This window comes from Pleurodeles waltl, chromosome 3_1 (genome assembly GCF_031143425.1).
Source record: "Pleurodeles waltl isolate 20211129_DDA chromosome 3_1, aPleWal1.hap1.20221129, whole genome shotgun sequence".
In the NCBI taxonomy this organism is placed as follows: domain Eukaryota; kingdom Metazoa; phylum Chordata; class Amphibia; order Caudata; family Salamandridae; genus Pleurodeles; species Pleurodeles waltl.
The window spans coordinates 1,545,358,730-1,545,374,237 of NC_090440.1; the positions used below are offsets into that span (position 1 = coordinate 1,545,358,730).

A 15,508-nucleotide genomic window follows, 5' to 3' on the forward strand; every position below is an offset into this window, starting at 1 on the left:
GGCGTGGTTCCGGACGCGTTGTTCCGGATCTTTCCCGAATAATCCACTTCAGTGTCTCAGGCATGGATCTTCCTAACCACAGGTGTTTAAAAAAGGATGTTCATATCCCAAGGAGTTAATAATCTGCCTCAGGAGTTCAAGGAAAATACCTGATCACCTGGTTTATTCAGATTCACTGGTCCCTACCCCCCCACCTCACACACACGCTTTCAGTCCTAGTATGTTTATATTGGTCTGAGATGAGGTAACGTCAATTCCCCTTTGCTATATTAACATCTTCAGTTTAGAGGAATGTCCATCCAGGAGTCTTTGCCCTCAATAATCAGGTCCGTCATATGTTCATTGTTTTTATAGCCATCGCTAAACATTCTACAACTCTACAGTAGATAATGAAGTGGAACACTGACACATGACTTGTAACTTGTCAGTTTTCCCCGTCTCAATGGTTTGTGGTTGAGTTCACCTCTCCTCATGGAAATACCCACTGACCAGTTACATGTGGTGTTTACTGAATTCAGTTGAGACATAGGACGTTTTGAACCCTGGGCTGCATATTATTAGCCATCCAACAAATACAATTCTAATTAAATAAATAATACCCTTATAAAACACCCAAAAAATGGAATATGGAATCCATATCCACATGAATCTGGAATTCTGTGTGCTACAACTGGAGCGAATACAAAATTACTTGGAAATTGTAAACTTGCATTTCCACCAGTGGTAGGTTCTTTCAGTAGATTAGCAATTGACAATGTCTATTATGAGATCTGGGCAACAATAATCTGCTTTCTTGTAAGGGTTTGCCGAACATTTCAACATCATCACAGTGGGTTCTGAGAGGCACGTCAGAGTGATCACACCATGCAAGCAATGACCAGTTCATAAATAGATGCCTTTGCATCCCAACTTCAGTTCATATAAATGTTCCGATCTGAAATGTTGCCTGACAGAACAGATATTGCTGATTCAGTTCAAGCATGCTTCCTGCTATTCAACGTTGGATACGTACCCAGGCGGAGTTGGACTGATTCAGCTGGTTCAGCATGACGATGGTGGTGCAGCCATAGTCGTACACTAGCCTCCAAAAATCTGTGATGGTGTTCTGCAGAGGGTGGAGGGTTACGATGAACGTGGAGCTCTTGGTGTAACTCTGCAGGGGAAGGAATAAAATATCTGAGAAATTAGGTAAGACAGGCAAATAATTATTTCTTGGGTACATTTGCCAAAGATCAAGGCAATGGAATGGGGAAGGGGAACTATATCACAGGACAAAAATATGAAATCCTCTAATTCGATTCCACTACATTGTAGTAGATGTTAAGAACAATAAATATACAAGACCCTGATGACATAATGGTAGGGAATAGAGGAGACGATATTTTTGTAGATCAATATTATGTCAACATCGTGACATACTATCCGAAATAGGTTTTATTAGGAAATCGTTGATGTCCATGGCTGATGTTGGGAGTACTGCAGTTAGCTGTGGGGATTCTTAATTAAATGTCTTGAAGCCGCTCAGACTGGTATAAAGGAGTCTGCTTTCCCTGCTTGTAAGTCTGTTCATTTGAAGAGCTGCACATGACGGGATTGGAGTGAATCACCACTTAAGCCTGCAAAGCAGTTGAGGATGGTTGAGGTTCCATGGAGAACTACTGCGCAACTCAGTGAAGTAGGAGGCCTTAAAACAGTTCAAACATTGTGGCTGAATCTGCGACTTCACTGGATTCTGAGGCTCTCAGTAAGTTTGAGTCTCCAAGAGGGTGAAATGGACAACTGCGGATGGATGTGAGAGAGATGACTGAAATTTAAGGGCACTTGGGAAATGAGGTGTACCTTCAATGACAATCTATGGAGCTATTCAATGTGGCCATGGATGAGTGTCTGCTGAATACAATTTGCAACTGTGTAACTCAATTCCTTTTAGTCATTTATCCACGCAAATCTCTCACTTACTTTTCGGTGCTCTCCTCAATAGCTCCTACCTTTGAAGCTCAACTGCTTTTCTCCCTCACTGCCCTGACCGCACTGCAGTCCCACCTTGCCTCTTGAGAGCCTCCATTTCCAATTACGCTATTTAAGTACTTTCACTCTTCACATTTCCCTTCTGAAAACTGCATCTGTCGTCCATGCTTGAAAACTCCTACGCCCCACTCACTGCCTCCCATCCGCTTCCTTTGCTCTGCAAGCACTTGAAAAGCTGAGGTCACACTCTGCTTACACCTGGACCCTGACCGCTGCTCTCTCTTGTTCCTTTTATCAAGAGGCATCACTGGCCCAACCTACACACTCCTCGTCCCTCGCTCATTTCGTGCTTCTGTTGGCTGATGACACTGATCTGACCTTGTGGTAACCGCACTTCTTGCGTGTTTTACCCTGGTTTCACCTTTGCTTTTAGGTAATATTCCCACTTTTTCTTTGTATGATAACTTATGCCAGCTTACCTATTCTCATTCAAAGAATCAGCTGTGCAGATGACATTCGCTCTCTCCTGATTCACTAAGGTAACTGAATGCTTGTGTGCAGCATACAATACTTAGTTTGTGCCAATGGTTTGATGTTTGATTTAAATTCAAATTTAGACCCCAGGCAAGGGCAACAAAAGCAGAAAAGGGAGGAAGGAGAATGAAGGGAAAGAAAGCAACACAGTGACCTAGGGAGAAAGCGGGAGGACAAAGACTATGCAAGGGTGTGATGAAGAGACATGATGTGTAGGGTGGTGGGAGGGGCCCAGCTGTGATATTTGATAAACTTGGCATTTGGCAGCTCTGGTGGAGGGCTCATGAGAAACACAGCACTTATTTTATTTTTACAATTTAAGCATTGTAGGGTGACAGATATTTCCCTCTGGCGTCTAATGTCGCTCATTCACTGAAACACACAAATCGTTCCACTGTTTTTATAGGGCACTACACTCTCATTTGCAGGTCTGTCTTTGGTGATGTGAGGGTCACTCTCTAACCTTGAACGCACCACACAGCATCTGACTTCTCTCCTGCATCTCTCTCTCCCCCGCCTTTCACTTGGTTTCCTGCTTTACTCTTCTCTTCCACTGCTCGGCAATCTTTCCATTATCTTAGACTCTGTGCTAACAACCTCTTCCCTCGCTCGCTACTGACGTTTCCATTAAGATACTTTACCCAATTAAAATATCTTTGCAATATCCACACAACATTATCTAAGAGGAAAGTCTCTTATCTTGCTAATGAGCTAATTAGACTTAGTAAACACTGACTCACAAGAAAAGCTTTAACTCTGCTATTGATTCCCGGAAACAGGGAAAGTACTCTGGTGTCAAATGCTTCAGAGGAACTAATCCTCCGGTTTTAACAGAAGCAACCGTCAGTGCTCAAAGGGACTACTGAAATGAAGACACAACAGTCACCATTGATAGGGAGCCTGAAAGAAAGTCGAAGTTGCCACCACTCCTACAGGCTGCTGAATGGAATACAACCAAAACTGCTAACCAAGGCTTCTCAAACTAAGACACAAGCACCACTGCTCATAGGTGCTACTAAAATAAAAATATGAAAGCCAACATTCACAGGTTTCACAGAAGAAGACAGAACCACCACCCCTCAAACAGGCTACTGAAAAAAACAGACAACCGCCCTTATTCATTTGGAGTACTGAAAGGAAGACGCAACCGGCACAGCTCATACAGGCTTCTTAAGTAAAGACACAACTGCCATGGCTCTTACGAGCTACTAAAATCAAAACACAACCACGACGGCTCATACAGGCTACTGAAGAGGAGACTCAATCACCACCATCCATATAGGCTTCTGAAATGAAGACATAACTGGCATAGCTCACATGGGCTAATGATAGGAAGATTCATCCATCAAAGTTCGTGTGGGCTTCTGAAATGAAGACAGAGATGCCAATTCTCATAGAGCTACAGAAAGGAATCACAACCATGACCCCTCCTACAGGCTATGAAAGGAAGACTAGATTGCCACCACTTAAATTGCTGTTTAAAAGTCACAATTCCCATCACTCATTTAGGCTAATGAAAGGGACACACCACTGTCACCAATTATATGGGCTTCTGAAATGAAGACACGTTGTCCACCGTACATGCATGCTTCTCAAGGGAAGACAACAGGCACAGCTCGCAGGGGGTAATGAAAGAAGATCCATCCCCTGTTTTTTTTTACAGACTTCTGTAAGGAAGACAAAAATACCACTGCTCATACGGGCTACAGAAAGAAAGATACAATCACCATCACTCGTACGAGCGACTGAAAAGAAGACTCATTCGCTACCACTCATGTGGCCTTTTGAAACCAAACAGAACTGTTTAAAGGGGCTATTGAAATGAAGACACAACAATAAGAACAAGGAAGGATGACTAGGTAAGGACCTAACCATAAACCCAGACTATTAGAAACTGTGCAAAACCAAAAATGAAAACTACCCTGAGCAGGAACGTAATGGCTTATGTAGAATATCTTTCGACTAGTCATAGTTATTAGCAATTTCAATTTTATTGTGACTTGGTGGTGGCGATGGCTTGCTCCAAGTAGATGCACAGAAAATTTGCTGAACACCTACCCATGAACTGATATCAAATTGAATGCTTGTGCCACTGCTCTTGAATCAAATATAAATTACACTTTAGCAAAAATGTGCTACTGTAATGGAGTTTTATTATGACACTGTAATGAAAAAGTGTTAACCAGAGGCAGAGGTGGTCCCTGCATGGGGGCGGAAGTGTTGACCCACTTCTTTAATCAACTACCCACCTGAACATATATAAAACACATTTGGTGTGGATTCATACCACAGCAGGGCTGGGCTGCAATTCTATTTTTAATTGGCATCAAGAAGGGAGGGGCGTGGCTTTTCCATAGAAAGCTGCAGTACTGTCGAGTTAAAATGAGCATGACAGACTGATAGACCTCTGGACTCAGCCAGCCTGACATACTGACATAGGGTTTCTCACTCCAAAACCACTCTGGGTTGAGGTTATGAACTGGGGTAGCAAAAGCAGCTCTCGTATCTTCACTGGTGCGCTGTGTTGACTTGCCTATCCAATCCCGGCACAGCTCTTAAGCTTTGTAACATAATAAACTTCATAAGGGTTAAGTTGGGATTGTCTCTTGACTTTAGCACAAAGAAACCCCAAGCCCTCCCACAGTGGGTCTAGACAGCGAGGGGCAGGTAGAGCATGCAACATGGCTAATTAGGTGCCATTTTGTTTTAAAGTGCACAACTTTTGTCTGTGTTTTTTGATCATCTTCTGCCCGGGCCTTCTTCCTGGTAGTGTGTGGGAAGATATGGACTGGAGAGGTCCATGCTGACAGCTTACAATGGCCGTCTCGCTCAAAGTGCAAACATTTAATTGGACCTTTTAATGAGGTAAAATTATTTTTACCATGCCTCATGTTCTTCAGGAGACAAACATGTAAAATAATAAGAGGAGGTGGCATCACGGTTAGAGCAGATGACTTTGGAGTGGGAGATCTAGGCTCCAGTCTCTATCAGCTCAACATTCTGAGATTCTGGGCAAATCTTTTAATCTCCTGGTACCTCAAAAATAATGAACGTCACCTTGTCTAATGCAAGCGCCCCAATACCATCGGGTCGAGTCAAAACTGTAAAAAATAAATAACTTGGAAATTGTGTCCAAGCTGACAAATGTTCCTTTTATCCAGTACAATTTTCTTTAGAATTAGAAGATATTTTTCAGACTTTAAACACTGCTACCCCTCTTTAGCATAATCAAAATCAAGGGAGAGAGTTCAAATGGCATTTTCTGATCACTTCACACATCATCGCCGCATCCTAATTACTTCCTTATATCTAATATATTCATTATCTATGTTAGGAATAATCACATTTGGTAAAGAGGCATGCCTGGGAAAGTTTTCAGTGAAAAATATAAATGTAGACATGGGTTGCTACTAGAAATGTGCATTACAAAGAAAGATGCCCTAAAGTGCTGTTTTATTTCACCATTTAAGGGACCACCTATGGTTGAACCACAAAGTCCCTTATACAATACCAAATGTACAGGGTTCTTTGGTGTGGGGGGGATATGGGAGGGGGGTTTGTGTGCACGTGCATGTGTGGGCTTTGCTTGCCTGTCTTCTAATGCTTCTCTGAGGTGACACTGCAGGCAAGTAAGCCACCCTTGGCTGCAGTTCCAACAAGTACACAGTTCCAAGCTGTAATACAATGAATGAGCAAGTGAAAAGACACTTGTGTGCGTGTAGTACCTGGGTAAATTATGACAAATGGCTGAATGTTATCTATCATTCACTTACGTTCTTCAATACAGTAATTACAATTTGCCTTCCCACCCCTCCAGAGTTGTGGTTTGGTATCACGCTAATGTAAAGCCCATCTGCATACATTTGTCTGTGTACGGAATATTAATATTATGGTGTCCTTTAGCCTGAAATCCCCTTGTGCCAGTTGGTGTCACTCGCTTTGCTTACTCTGTGAAGGGAGAAGATTACTTTTACGCACCACCACTTTCAAAAGCCACCACTGTTTCTAATTGCACTTACGTACAGAATTGCGATTTTTGTATTGAAATGTTTTATTGAACTATCAATAAAATTACTATTATTGTTATCAGCAATGTTTTTCACTTACTGCCATTGTGTTGTATCAGTGTTTAATTCCTCTGATGAGGCACTCAAGTGTGGAAAGCATATTGAGGTTGTGCACGAGTGGGGCTCTTATCTTGTCTTAGAGTGTTGTTTCCCAAGCATGTAAAAGGAGAAAGAATGGAGAGCTAGGGTGTATGCAAGCAAGTTAATTTGGTAACGCTACACGATTGTGCCTGACCCCAGATCATCATCTTTTCCTTTACCTTTAGAGAATAACAATTGCCTTTACAGACTGTGTACTGCCTGTTGAAACCAGGGTTTGTATGTATTATCATGCAGGGATGTATTGAATTGTGTATTAAGTATATGGCAGGGTAATGTAGTGTTTGTAAAATACTTGGTTAGAGCTGAATTGCTGTTTTCATAATAAACCACAGATTAATTTAGTAATAGGGCTGTTTTTAAGAATAAGTGGTGCAGCGTAGATTGCATGAGAGTGGAGTGGCACAGAGTAGATGGTTTTAGAGTAGAGATAAGTGTTGTAGAGTGGAATGGTGCACAGATAGAGTTGAGTGGTGCAGGGTAGAGCGCAGTGGTGCAGAATAGATTAGAGTGACTTCGAGTGGATAGCATAGAGTGCACTGTAGTAGAGTGGAGTGGAACAGAATAGAGGGCATTGGTGTAGAGTACAGTGGCATAGCGTACCGGGCTGCAGAGTGGAGTGACAGTGAGGCATGCCATAGAGTGGAGTGGCGCAGAGTGGAATGGACTGGGGTAAAATGGAGTAAGCATGATGTGGTTAAGCAATGCCACTACAGCCACATCTTCTATTGAAATGACCAATACATTTTCACAGACATACAGGCATGCAAACGATAAAATGTGGAAATGTCATCACTTAGTGTATTGATTTGTTTTGATGTAATTAAAATGTTTTCCCACCACACTTCAGGATTGCCATCACCCAGCATGATTGTCATTGAAGTCATCTCACGTTGAAGTCATAGAAAGAAAAGTAAATACCAAGCTCCCTCAGACGACAGAATCTGACATTTGACGTCTGTCTTCGTATGCAGAGCAAATGTGACAAAATAAGAACAAGACTCAAAGGCCTGTTTACAGTAAGGGAGCACTTGGAGTATACTGTAAATAAGGGACTAGCTCAAACTGGACAGCCTAAAACAAATAAAGCCAGCAAACAGAAAGCAAGAAAATGTGAGTTACAAACCACAAAGCCAATGGTAAGGAACCGGAGGAATGCATTCCCATGGAAGCTCTCCCATTGTCTCCAAGATGTTGTCAGTAAACCAGACAGCTGTGCTGTCTGCTAGGCTTCAACCTAGAAATTTCTTACAACATGAAAAGAGCCTTACATTGTACTGAGATGCATCTCTTAAGGCAGTAGAAAATTCATAATTGTAGAGGTCAGGTTCTCCATAATGCAAACTGAACCAGACCAGCTTTGAATTTAGTGGTCTGCCCAGAGGTGTACAACAGCTTGGAAGAAGGTACTGTGTGTGCAAGTTTAATTCAAATGTGCTAACTCTACCAGACTGGCAATGATAGTAGTGATCAGCCCAGTGGAGCCCAACGAGCAAGGGAGGTGTGTGTGTTTGTGTTTGTGTACAAGGCTCTTCCCTGTAAAACAAAAACACTATCAGACCATCATATAATGGTCAGTCTAGTAAAGTCCAAGAGAACAGGAGGAGAAAGGGAATGTGCAAGGCTCTCCCACATGTACACATCCTAAACGACCAGCTCTGAATATAGTGATCAGACTTGTGGTGTCTAACAGCACTGGGTGACTTCTGTGTGCACTTGTTTGTGTTTGCGCAACACTCTTCCACACATGCAAATTTTATCAGTGCAGCTCTGATTATAGTGGTATGTCAAACGGTAATCCACAGGATTGGGGAGGGTGTCTGTCTGCGTGTGAGTGAATGTGTGTTTGTGTGCCTGTGAGAGAGAGTATACACAAATGTCTGTGCCAGGTTCTCCTACACTTGCCAACCTGGCTTGATCTGCTCTTTTTAGGGTCGAGCCTGCGTTGCATGCGCTCGCGCATGCGTATCGCAGCGAGACGCTTTAGTATTTAGAAATGGGCTCGGAGCCCTGTCAACTTCACGTCAGCGTTTTTTATTGGTTTGTGGGCTTGCCTAATAAAATCTGCTTGCTTTCATTAGTGGAAGGCATGCATACGTCATGCCTTTTCTGGTAGCTAGCCCTCCTCGAGCGCACCGACCAAGCACAGAAAACATGCGAGGCTCGCTGTTTTCCATCGGGCTCGTGGACTTCTTTTTCTCTAATTTACGAGCGCGATCTTGCTTGGCAGAAGTCGAGCGCTTTACGTAGTTAATTTTACTTTTTCAGGCTATGTACATAAATGCACTTTTGCCCGATAGGTGAAAAGTCGGGTTAGGAGTTTACAACGCGATCAGCTCTAACATGAGCAAACGCGAGACCCGTTGCATTGTAAATGCTTGTTATATTAGTCAGGTTAGTTGATGCTTTAAGCGGGTTGAGAAAGGGTGGAAGTCTTATTAAGTGAGCTAGGATTCTTTTACAAAATTGCAGCCTAAGTAATTAAGTGTATGGCCTTAAGCATTTGAACGAGTATCCTGTGACTGACACAGCAGAACACCGGACCAGTCTTTGGCTACCTCTGTATGTGTTGTCTCTTAATGCATTTAAACACCACACAACAATGAGTACATACACCTAAAGTAAGCCAGACATATTAGCTTTGCCACAGCTTGTCAGCGCTGCTTTTTATCCACTATCAAATAAATGAGTAACAATAGTGATATTGTTGTGAATAACTTGTATTGAAAATGTTTCAATTCTAAAATTATCAGATGGAATTAAACATACAAAAGTCTATGGAAGAGGGGCTAGTCTTATGAGTTCTTCAATCACTCCTGTTCACCTTTCACTTCACTCATCTGCAATCTCTCACGCTGTTGGGTACTAATCACTTACTCCCTTTTCTATCCACACCTATCTGTCCGTAAACACTCCTGTTTGCATGTTTCACCTCTTTTCTCCATCACTGTTTAGTCAATCTGTCCTCCTGCAAGTACTTTCTTTCATCGCCTCCCCTTCACCATTTTCTCTCTCCTTAGAATTTTCTTTTTCTTTTGTGCTGAGAACATTACAACAAACTCCTTCACACACTTTCCTACAGAAAGGTAATCACAATTGATACATAATCCTCCTCGGCTCTGTGCACTCTACAAAAAGGCCAAGTATCAGATGAGCATGTAGTCTGAGGCAGAAATCAGGAGGGGGAATGGGAGGGTGTACGTCACGTAACCACCCCCAACTTAACAGCTTACGGGAAAATGTTATGTTTTTTTCCTCCATTGAGGATTAAAAAAACGAAAGAGTAAAATAATTCCTATTTATTCTCGTTTTACAAATATCACGAGTATTTTTTCCAGGATGCATAGACCCTCACCCACCTAGGTAGCATGCTTCATCACAGGTCGTGCTTCATGCTGGGTGGGCAGTTCAATACTCAGAAGGCCTCTCAAAAAAGGTCTTCAGAGGCATCCCTACTACATACAGTATGTGTAGCAAAGCGCTGTAAGAAACAGGTATGTTGAAGTACTCTATCAACAATCTCTACCATGCCAGATCAGTGTACAGAGAGGGTGCCAAGTCCCTCACATCCCATGGAGAGCCCTCCCAAACTATAACATGGGTAAGACCCATCACCAAATAGTGTGTTTCCTATGAACAAGATGTATATAATTATTATTATATATATAAACATATATAAAGCACTGACAGAATAGCAGCTCACGTTTTGCTGTGCCCACAATATAATGCATGCTGAGTATGTAAAGTATGCTCACAGCTTTTTACAGTGTGGTTGTGATATAATGATCTGAATGAATATTCATACAGCAATACCAGTTTTATATTGGTGACTGTCTTTGTACACCTACGTGCTGTTTTGTTTTGTAGGTTCATTGATTTAGGAGCACGTGAGCTCCCAAAATGCGGGACACACTTGCTGGGGTGTTGCACACATATATAAAATCAAAGTGCCTTTAAAGCCAAAGGTAGGACTACATGAGAAGATAGTAGGGTCATATATAACTGTCCTGAAGAAACGCCACTTGACCCATCTGGGCAGCAATTCATGAAACATGTCGACCACACAAAGGACCAAAGAATAACTGATGTTCAATTAGTCCGCACTACAATTTAGTCTTGCCATTGATTACCTTCAGAGAATAAAAACAGCACATACTGGCTGACTATAGACAATCCTAATGGGGCAAGGGTAAGAAAAGGTCTCGACCAAAAAGCCCCTATTTTTGAGGGGCATGCTGGGTATTGTCCAGCGTGGACCACAACCCAATAATAATGCATGCCACCTAGGTAGGTAATAGATCCTCGCATCCTGAAAACAATACTGGTGATATTTGTAAAACAAGAATAAATAGTCATTCTTTGCCTCTTGTTTTTTTCATCTCCAACATAACGTCACATTTTTTCTGCCTGCATGTAGTCTGAACACCTTATGACCCACTGATAGGTGCTGTAAGAAATTGGCAGTGCTTTCAGCTTCCAAATCCAACACTGAGAACCGTGTCCATTTATCAACACCCATTCACAACCTAAACTCACCCTGACACTTAGATGCGATTCAGTTACGTGAATGAGGTATGCAAGTAACTTATCTTGCATGAAAAACAAAACTATAGGAAGGCAACATCTAGCAATCAAGGCTCTAATATGCTATGATTTTGCACAGGCCTGCATCACTTTTGTGGCGCAGCCCCCGCGCAAAATAATTTTTGGCATTTACTAAGCCAAGCCACTTTTTTGTGGTTTAGTAAACACAAGATACAACGCAGAACATAGTACTGCCTTGCGTTATATGGGTAGGCATTACATGGGTGGAGCATGGGCATCCCCATGTACCAACCCATGTATTTTAATGAAAACCTATATTTACAAAAACTTGTAAGCCTGGGAATGCACCAAAATGGAGTGCCTATCGGACAGAGGTGTAAAGAGAAGTATCTTTGGGCCAGATGTAAGTAGAAAGCAAATTGCGAGTTTAAAAAAACTTGCAGAAAAAGCAAAGTCTGCATTTCTTTTCTAATTGGCAGTGTTCCTTCTTTCTGTTCCTCACCTGACGCCTAGCCACTTTACCATTCTTTTCCTTTTCATCTGATAATTTGCATCCTTCCTCGGCTGACATCCGGAAACCACTATTTTCTGTTTCTTTCAGGACCACATGAAAGTTTATGTTTTCTTGCTATTTGCTCCCTTGTGGTGCATCACTCATCACATCCACAGCCCCCCACACTCTCTCTGCTGCTCGCACCCTCCTGCTGATCTATGCTTCCCTGGCATTCTCTAGTCCAAAATCTATGGAGGGATGTGCCCCCCTCCCTTGGACACAGTAACGCAACGCAACGCAGCGATTTGTGCTGTGTTATTCTAGATTTATAAAGCCATGCAGGGCCACGCAAGGTATCCTTGCATGGCTTGATCAATCTAACGTAGTAGTTGCGTCACCTTTGCATGGCACAAGGGCGACATAACTACTTGAAAAATATACCTCTCATTGCATAGTATGTTTTGACGTATCATTGTATTGTATGGCCTGTAATTGAATAATATGGTACTGTATGGCCTGTCATGGTTTGGAGTGGATTGGCTTGTCAAGGTATGGTATGGTATGTCTTTGTATGGTATGCGCTGTCATTGTACAGTATTGTATGATCTGTCATTGTATAGTATGGTATGGCATGATATGGTATGGTCTTATTTTATAATATGATATAGACTGTCATTGTATAAAATGGTATGTCATTGTGTGATATGATATGGTATGGTATGGCCTGCCATTGTGTAGTATAATATGGTACGGACTGTCATTTTAAGAAATGGTATTGTATGGCCTGTCACAGTACAGTGTGCCATGGCCTGTCATTGTATGGTGTGGCATGGCCTGTCATTGTATGGTTATGGTATGACCCGTCATTGTATGGTATGGTGTATCATAGTATGGGATGGCGTATCATTGTATAGTATGGTATAGCCTGTCACTGTATAGTATGGTATGGCCTATCATGGTATGGTATGATCTGTCTTTGTAAAGTAGAGTGTGTCATTGTGTGGTATGGTATTGTATGGTATAGACTTTATTTGTATAGTGTGGTATGGTGTGCCACTGTACAGTATGGCCTGCCATTGTATAGTAAGGGATGTAATTGTATGTCTTGGGCTGTCATTGTATAGTATGGTATGGCATGGTCCATCATTGTGCAGTATGGTATATCATTGTATGGTATGTTATGGTCTGTCATTCTATGGTATGGTGTGTCACTGTATGATATGGTATGGCCTGACACTGTATAGTATGGTATGGTATGGCCAGCCATGGTAGAGTATGGTATGGTTCGTCATTGTATTGTATGGTATGATATGGACTGTCATTGCATAGTATGGTATGGTCTGGTTTGACATTGTATAGTATGGTATGTTATGTTACGGCCTGTCATTGTTTAATATGGTATGTCCTGTTGTATTGTACAATATGTTATGGTCTGACATTGTATAGCAGGTATGGTATGAACCTTCACTGTATGATTTGGTATAGTATGGTCTGTCATTGCATACGAAGTTATGGTACGGTCTGTCTTTGTATAGTATCTCCCATCATCGTATGGTATGTTATGGTCTCCATTGTACAGTATGGTATGGAATGGCCTGTCAAAATATGGAAATGTATGGTCTGTCATTTTACAGGATGATATGGTATGGTTTGTCATGACATGGTATGGCCTGTCACTGCATTGTATGGTATTGTCTTACATTGTCTGGTATGGTGTGGTATGTTATAACCTGTCATTTTATGCAAGGGCACAGCATGGCTTGTCATTGTGTAGTATGGCATGGTGTACCCAGTCATTGTGTGGTATAATATGGTATGGCCGTCTTTGTCACTGCATATTACGATATGTTATAACCAGTCACTGAATAGTATGGCATTGTAAGGTAAAGTATGGTGTGGTTTCTTATTGTATGGGTGTGGTGTGGCTTGTCACTGTATAGAATGATATGGTACAGCCTTTTATTGTATAGTATGGCATGGTGTAGCCTATCATTATAAAGTATGGTATGGTCTATCACTGTATTGTATGGCATGGTATCAACTGTCATTGTATGATATGTTATGGTATGACTTATCTTTAAAAATTGTGATATGGCCTGCCTTTGTATAGTATGGTACGGCCTGTCATTGTATATTCTGAACAGTTATTTTATAGTATGGTGTGTAGTGGTATGGCTTGTCATTTTATAGTATAGTATGCAATGGTCTTTAATTGTATAGTATTGTAAGGTATGGTCTGTCATTGTATAGCATGGTGCTGTGTGGCCGGTAGTATAGTATGTCATAACTTGTCATTGTATGGCTTGTCAAGGTAGGTATAGTATGCTATGTTATTGCCTGTCATTGTATACTTGGGCCTGTGTTTGTATAGTATAGTATGTCATTCTATGGAGTGGAATTGTATGGTACAGACTGTCATTGAATGGTATGGCCTGTCATTGTGTTGCAAAGTATGATATGGTATGGTCTGCGTTTGTATAGTATGGTATAATCTGATCTAACATTGTATAGTGTGGTATGCTATGATATATTATGAACTGTCATTGTATAATATGATGTGGCCTGTTATTGTTGATTGTCTAACTGTATGTAAAGGTATGGCCTGACATTGAATATTATGCAATGGCATGGCCTGTCACTGTACCATATTGCATAGTATGGCCTGTCATTGTATAATATGGTATGGCCCGTCATTGTATAATGTCTCATTGTATGATATGGCCTTACATTGAATAGTATGGAATGGCATGGCCCGTAATTGTATGTTATGGAATTGTATAGTATGACCTGTTATTGTAATACTTGGTATGGCCTGTCATTCTGTAGTATGGTATGGTCTGTCATTGTATTGTATAGTGTGGTATGGCATGGCCTTTTATTGTGCACTATGGTATGGTATGGTTTGTCATTGTATGGTGTGGCATGCCATTGTATAGTATGGTGTGGCCTGGAATTGTACTGTACTGTAAGGTACGGCTTGTCAGTGTATAGTATGGCATAGTCTGTCACTGTATAGTACGGCATGTTATGATATAGCCTGTCATAACTTACCATATAAAAGTTATCATGCAGATGTGTGTGTGTGTGTGTGTATGTATATATATATATATATATATATATATATATATATATATATATATATATATATATATATGGAAAATGTCACTTACCCAGTGTACATCTGTTCGTGGCATTAGTCGCTGCAGATTCACATGCTGTGCATAGTCCGCCGTCTGGTGTTGGGTCGGAGTGTTACAAGTTGTTTTTCTTCGAAGAAGTCTTTTCGAGTCACGAGACCGGGGGACTCCTCCCACTTCGGTTCCATTGCGCATGGGCGTCGACTCCATCTTAGATTGTTTTCCCCGCAGAGGGTGAGGTAGGAGTTGTGTATGCTAATAATAGTGCCCATGCAATGGAATAAATACGTATGTACAAAATGAAGGTTTAATGTAATATATTTACAAATGTTCAAGATCTACTTCTAAACGGCTACAGGCTCCCGGGGAGGAGGGTGGGCGCATGTGAATCTGCAGCGACTAATGCCACGAACAGATGTACACTGGGTAAGCGACATTTTCCGTTCGGTGGCATGTGTAGCTGCAGATACACATGCTGTGCATAGACTAGTAAGCAGTTATCTCCCCAAAAGCGGTGGTTCAGCCTGTAGGAGTGGAAGTAGTTTGAAATAAAGTTCTTAGTACGGCTTGACCTACTGTGGCCTGTTGTGCAGATAACACATCTACACAGTAGTGTCTAGTAAATGTATGAGGCGTAGACCATGTTGCTGCCTTACATATTTCGG

At 41.6% G+C, this 15,508-nt stretch overlaps 1 protein-coding gene across 3 annotated transcripts in view; it reads right to left on the minus strand.

Annotated features, from left to right (window-relative positions):
* PTPRU (protein tyrosine phosphatase receptor type U) overlaps window positions 1–15,508 on the minus strand; it is a 765,217-nt gene that overhangs the window by 26,520 nt on the left and 723,189 nt on the right. For all 3 annotated transcript variants that reach the window (XM_069225125.1, XM_069225127.1, XM_069225126.1), the window contains one exon: window positions 1,013–1,153. In XM_069225125.1, coding sequence (XP_069081226.1) covers window positions 1,013–1,153 — 141 coding nt within the window. The remainder of the gene's footprint in view (window positions 1–1,012; window positions 1,154–15,508) is intronic.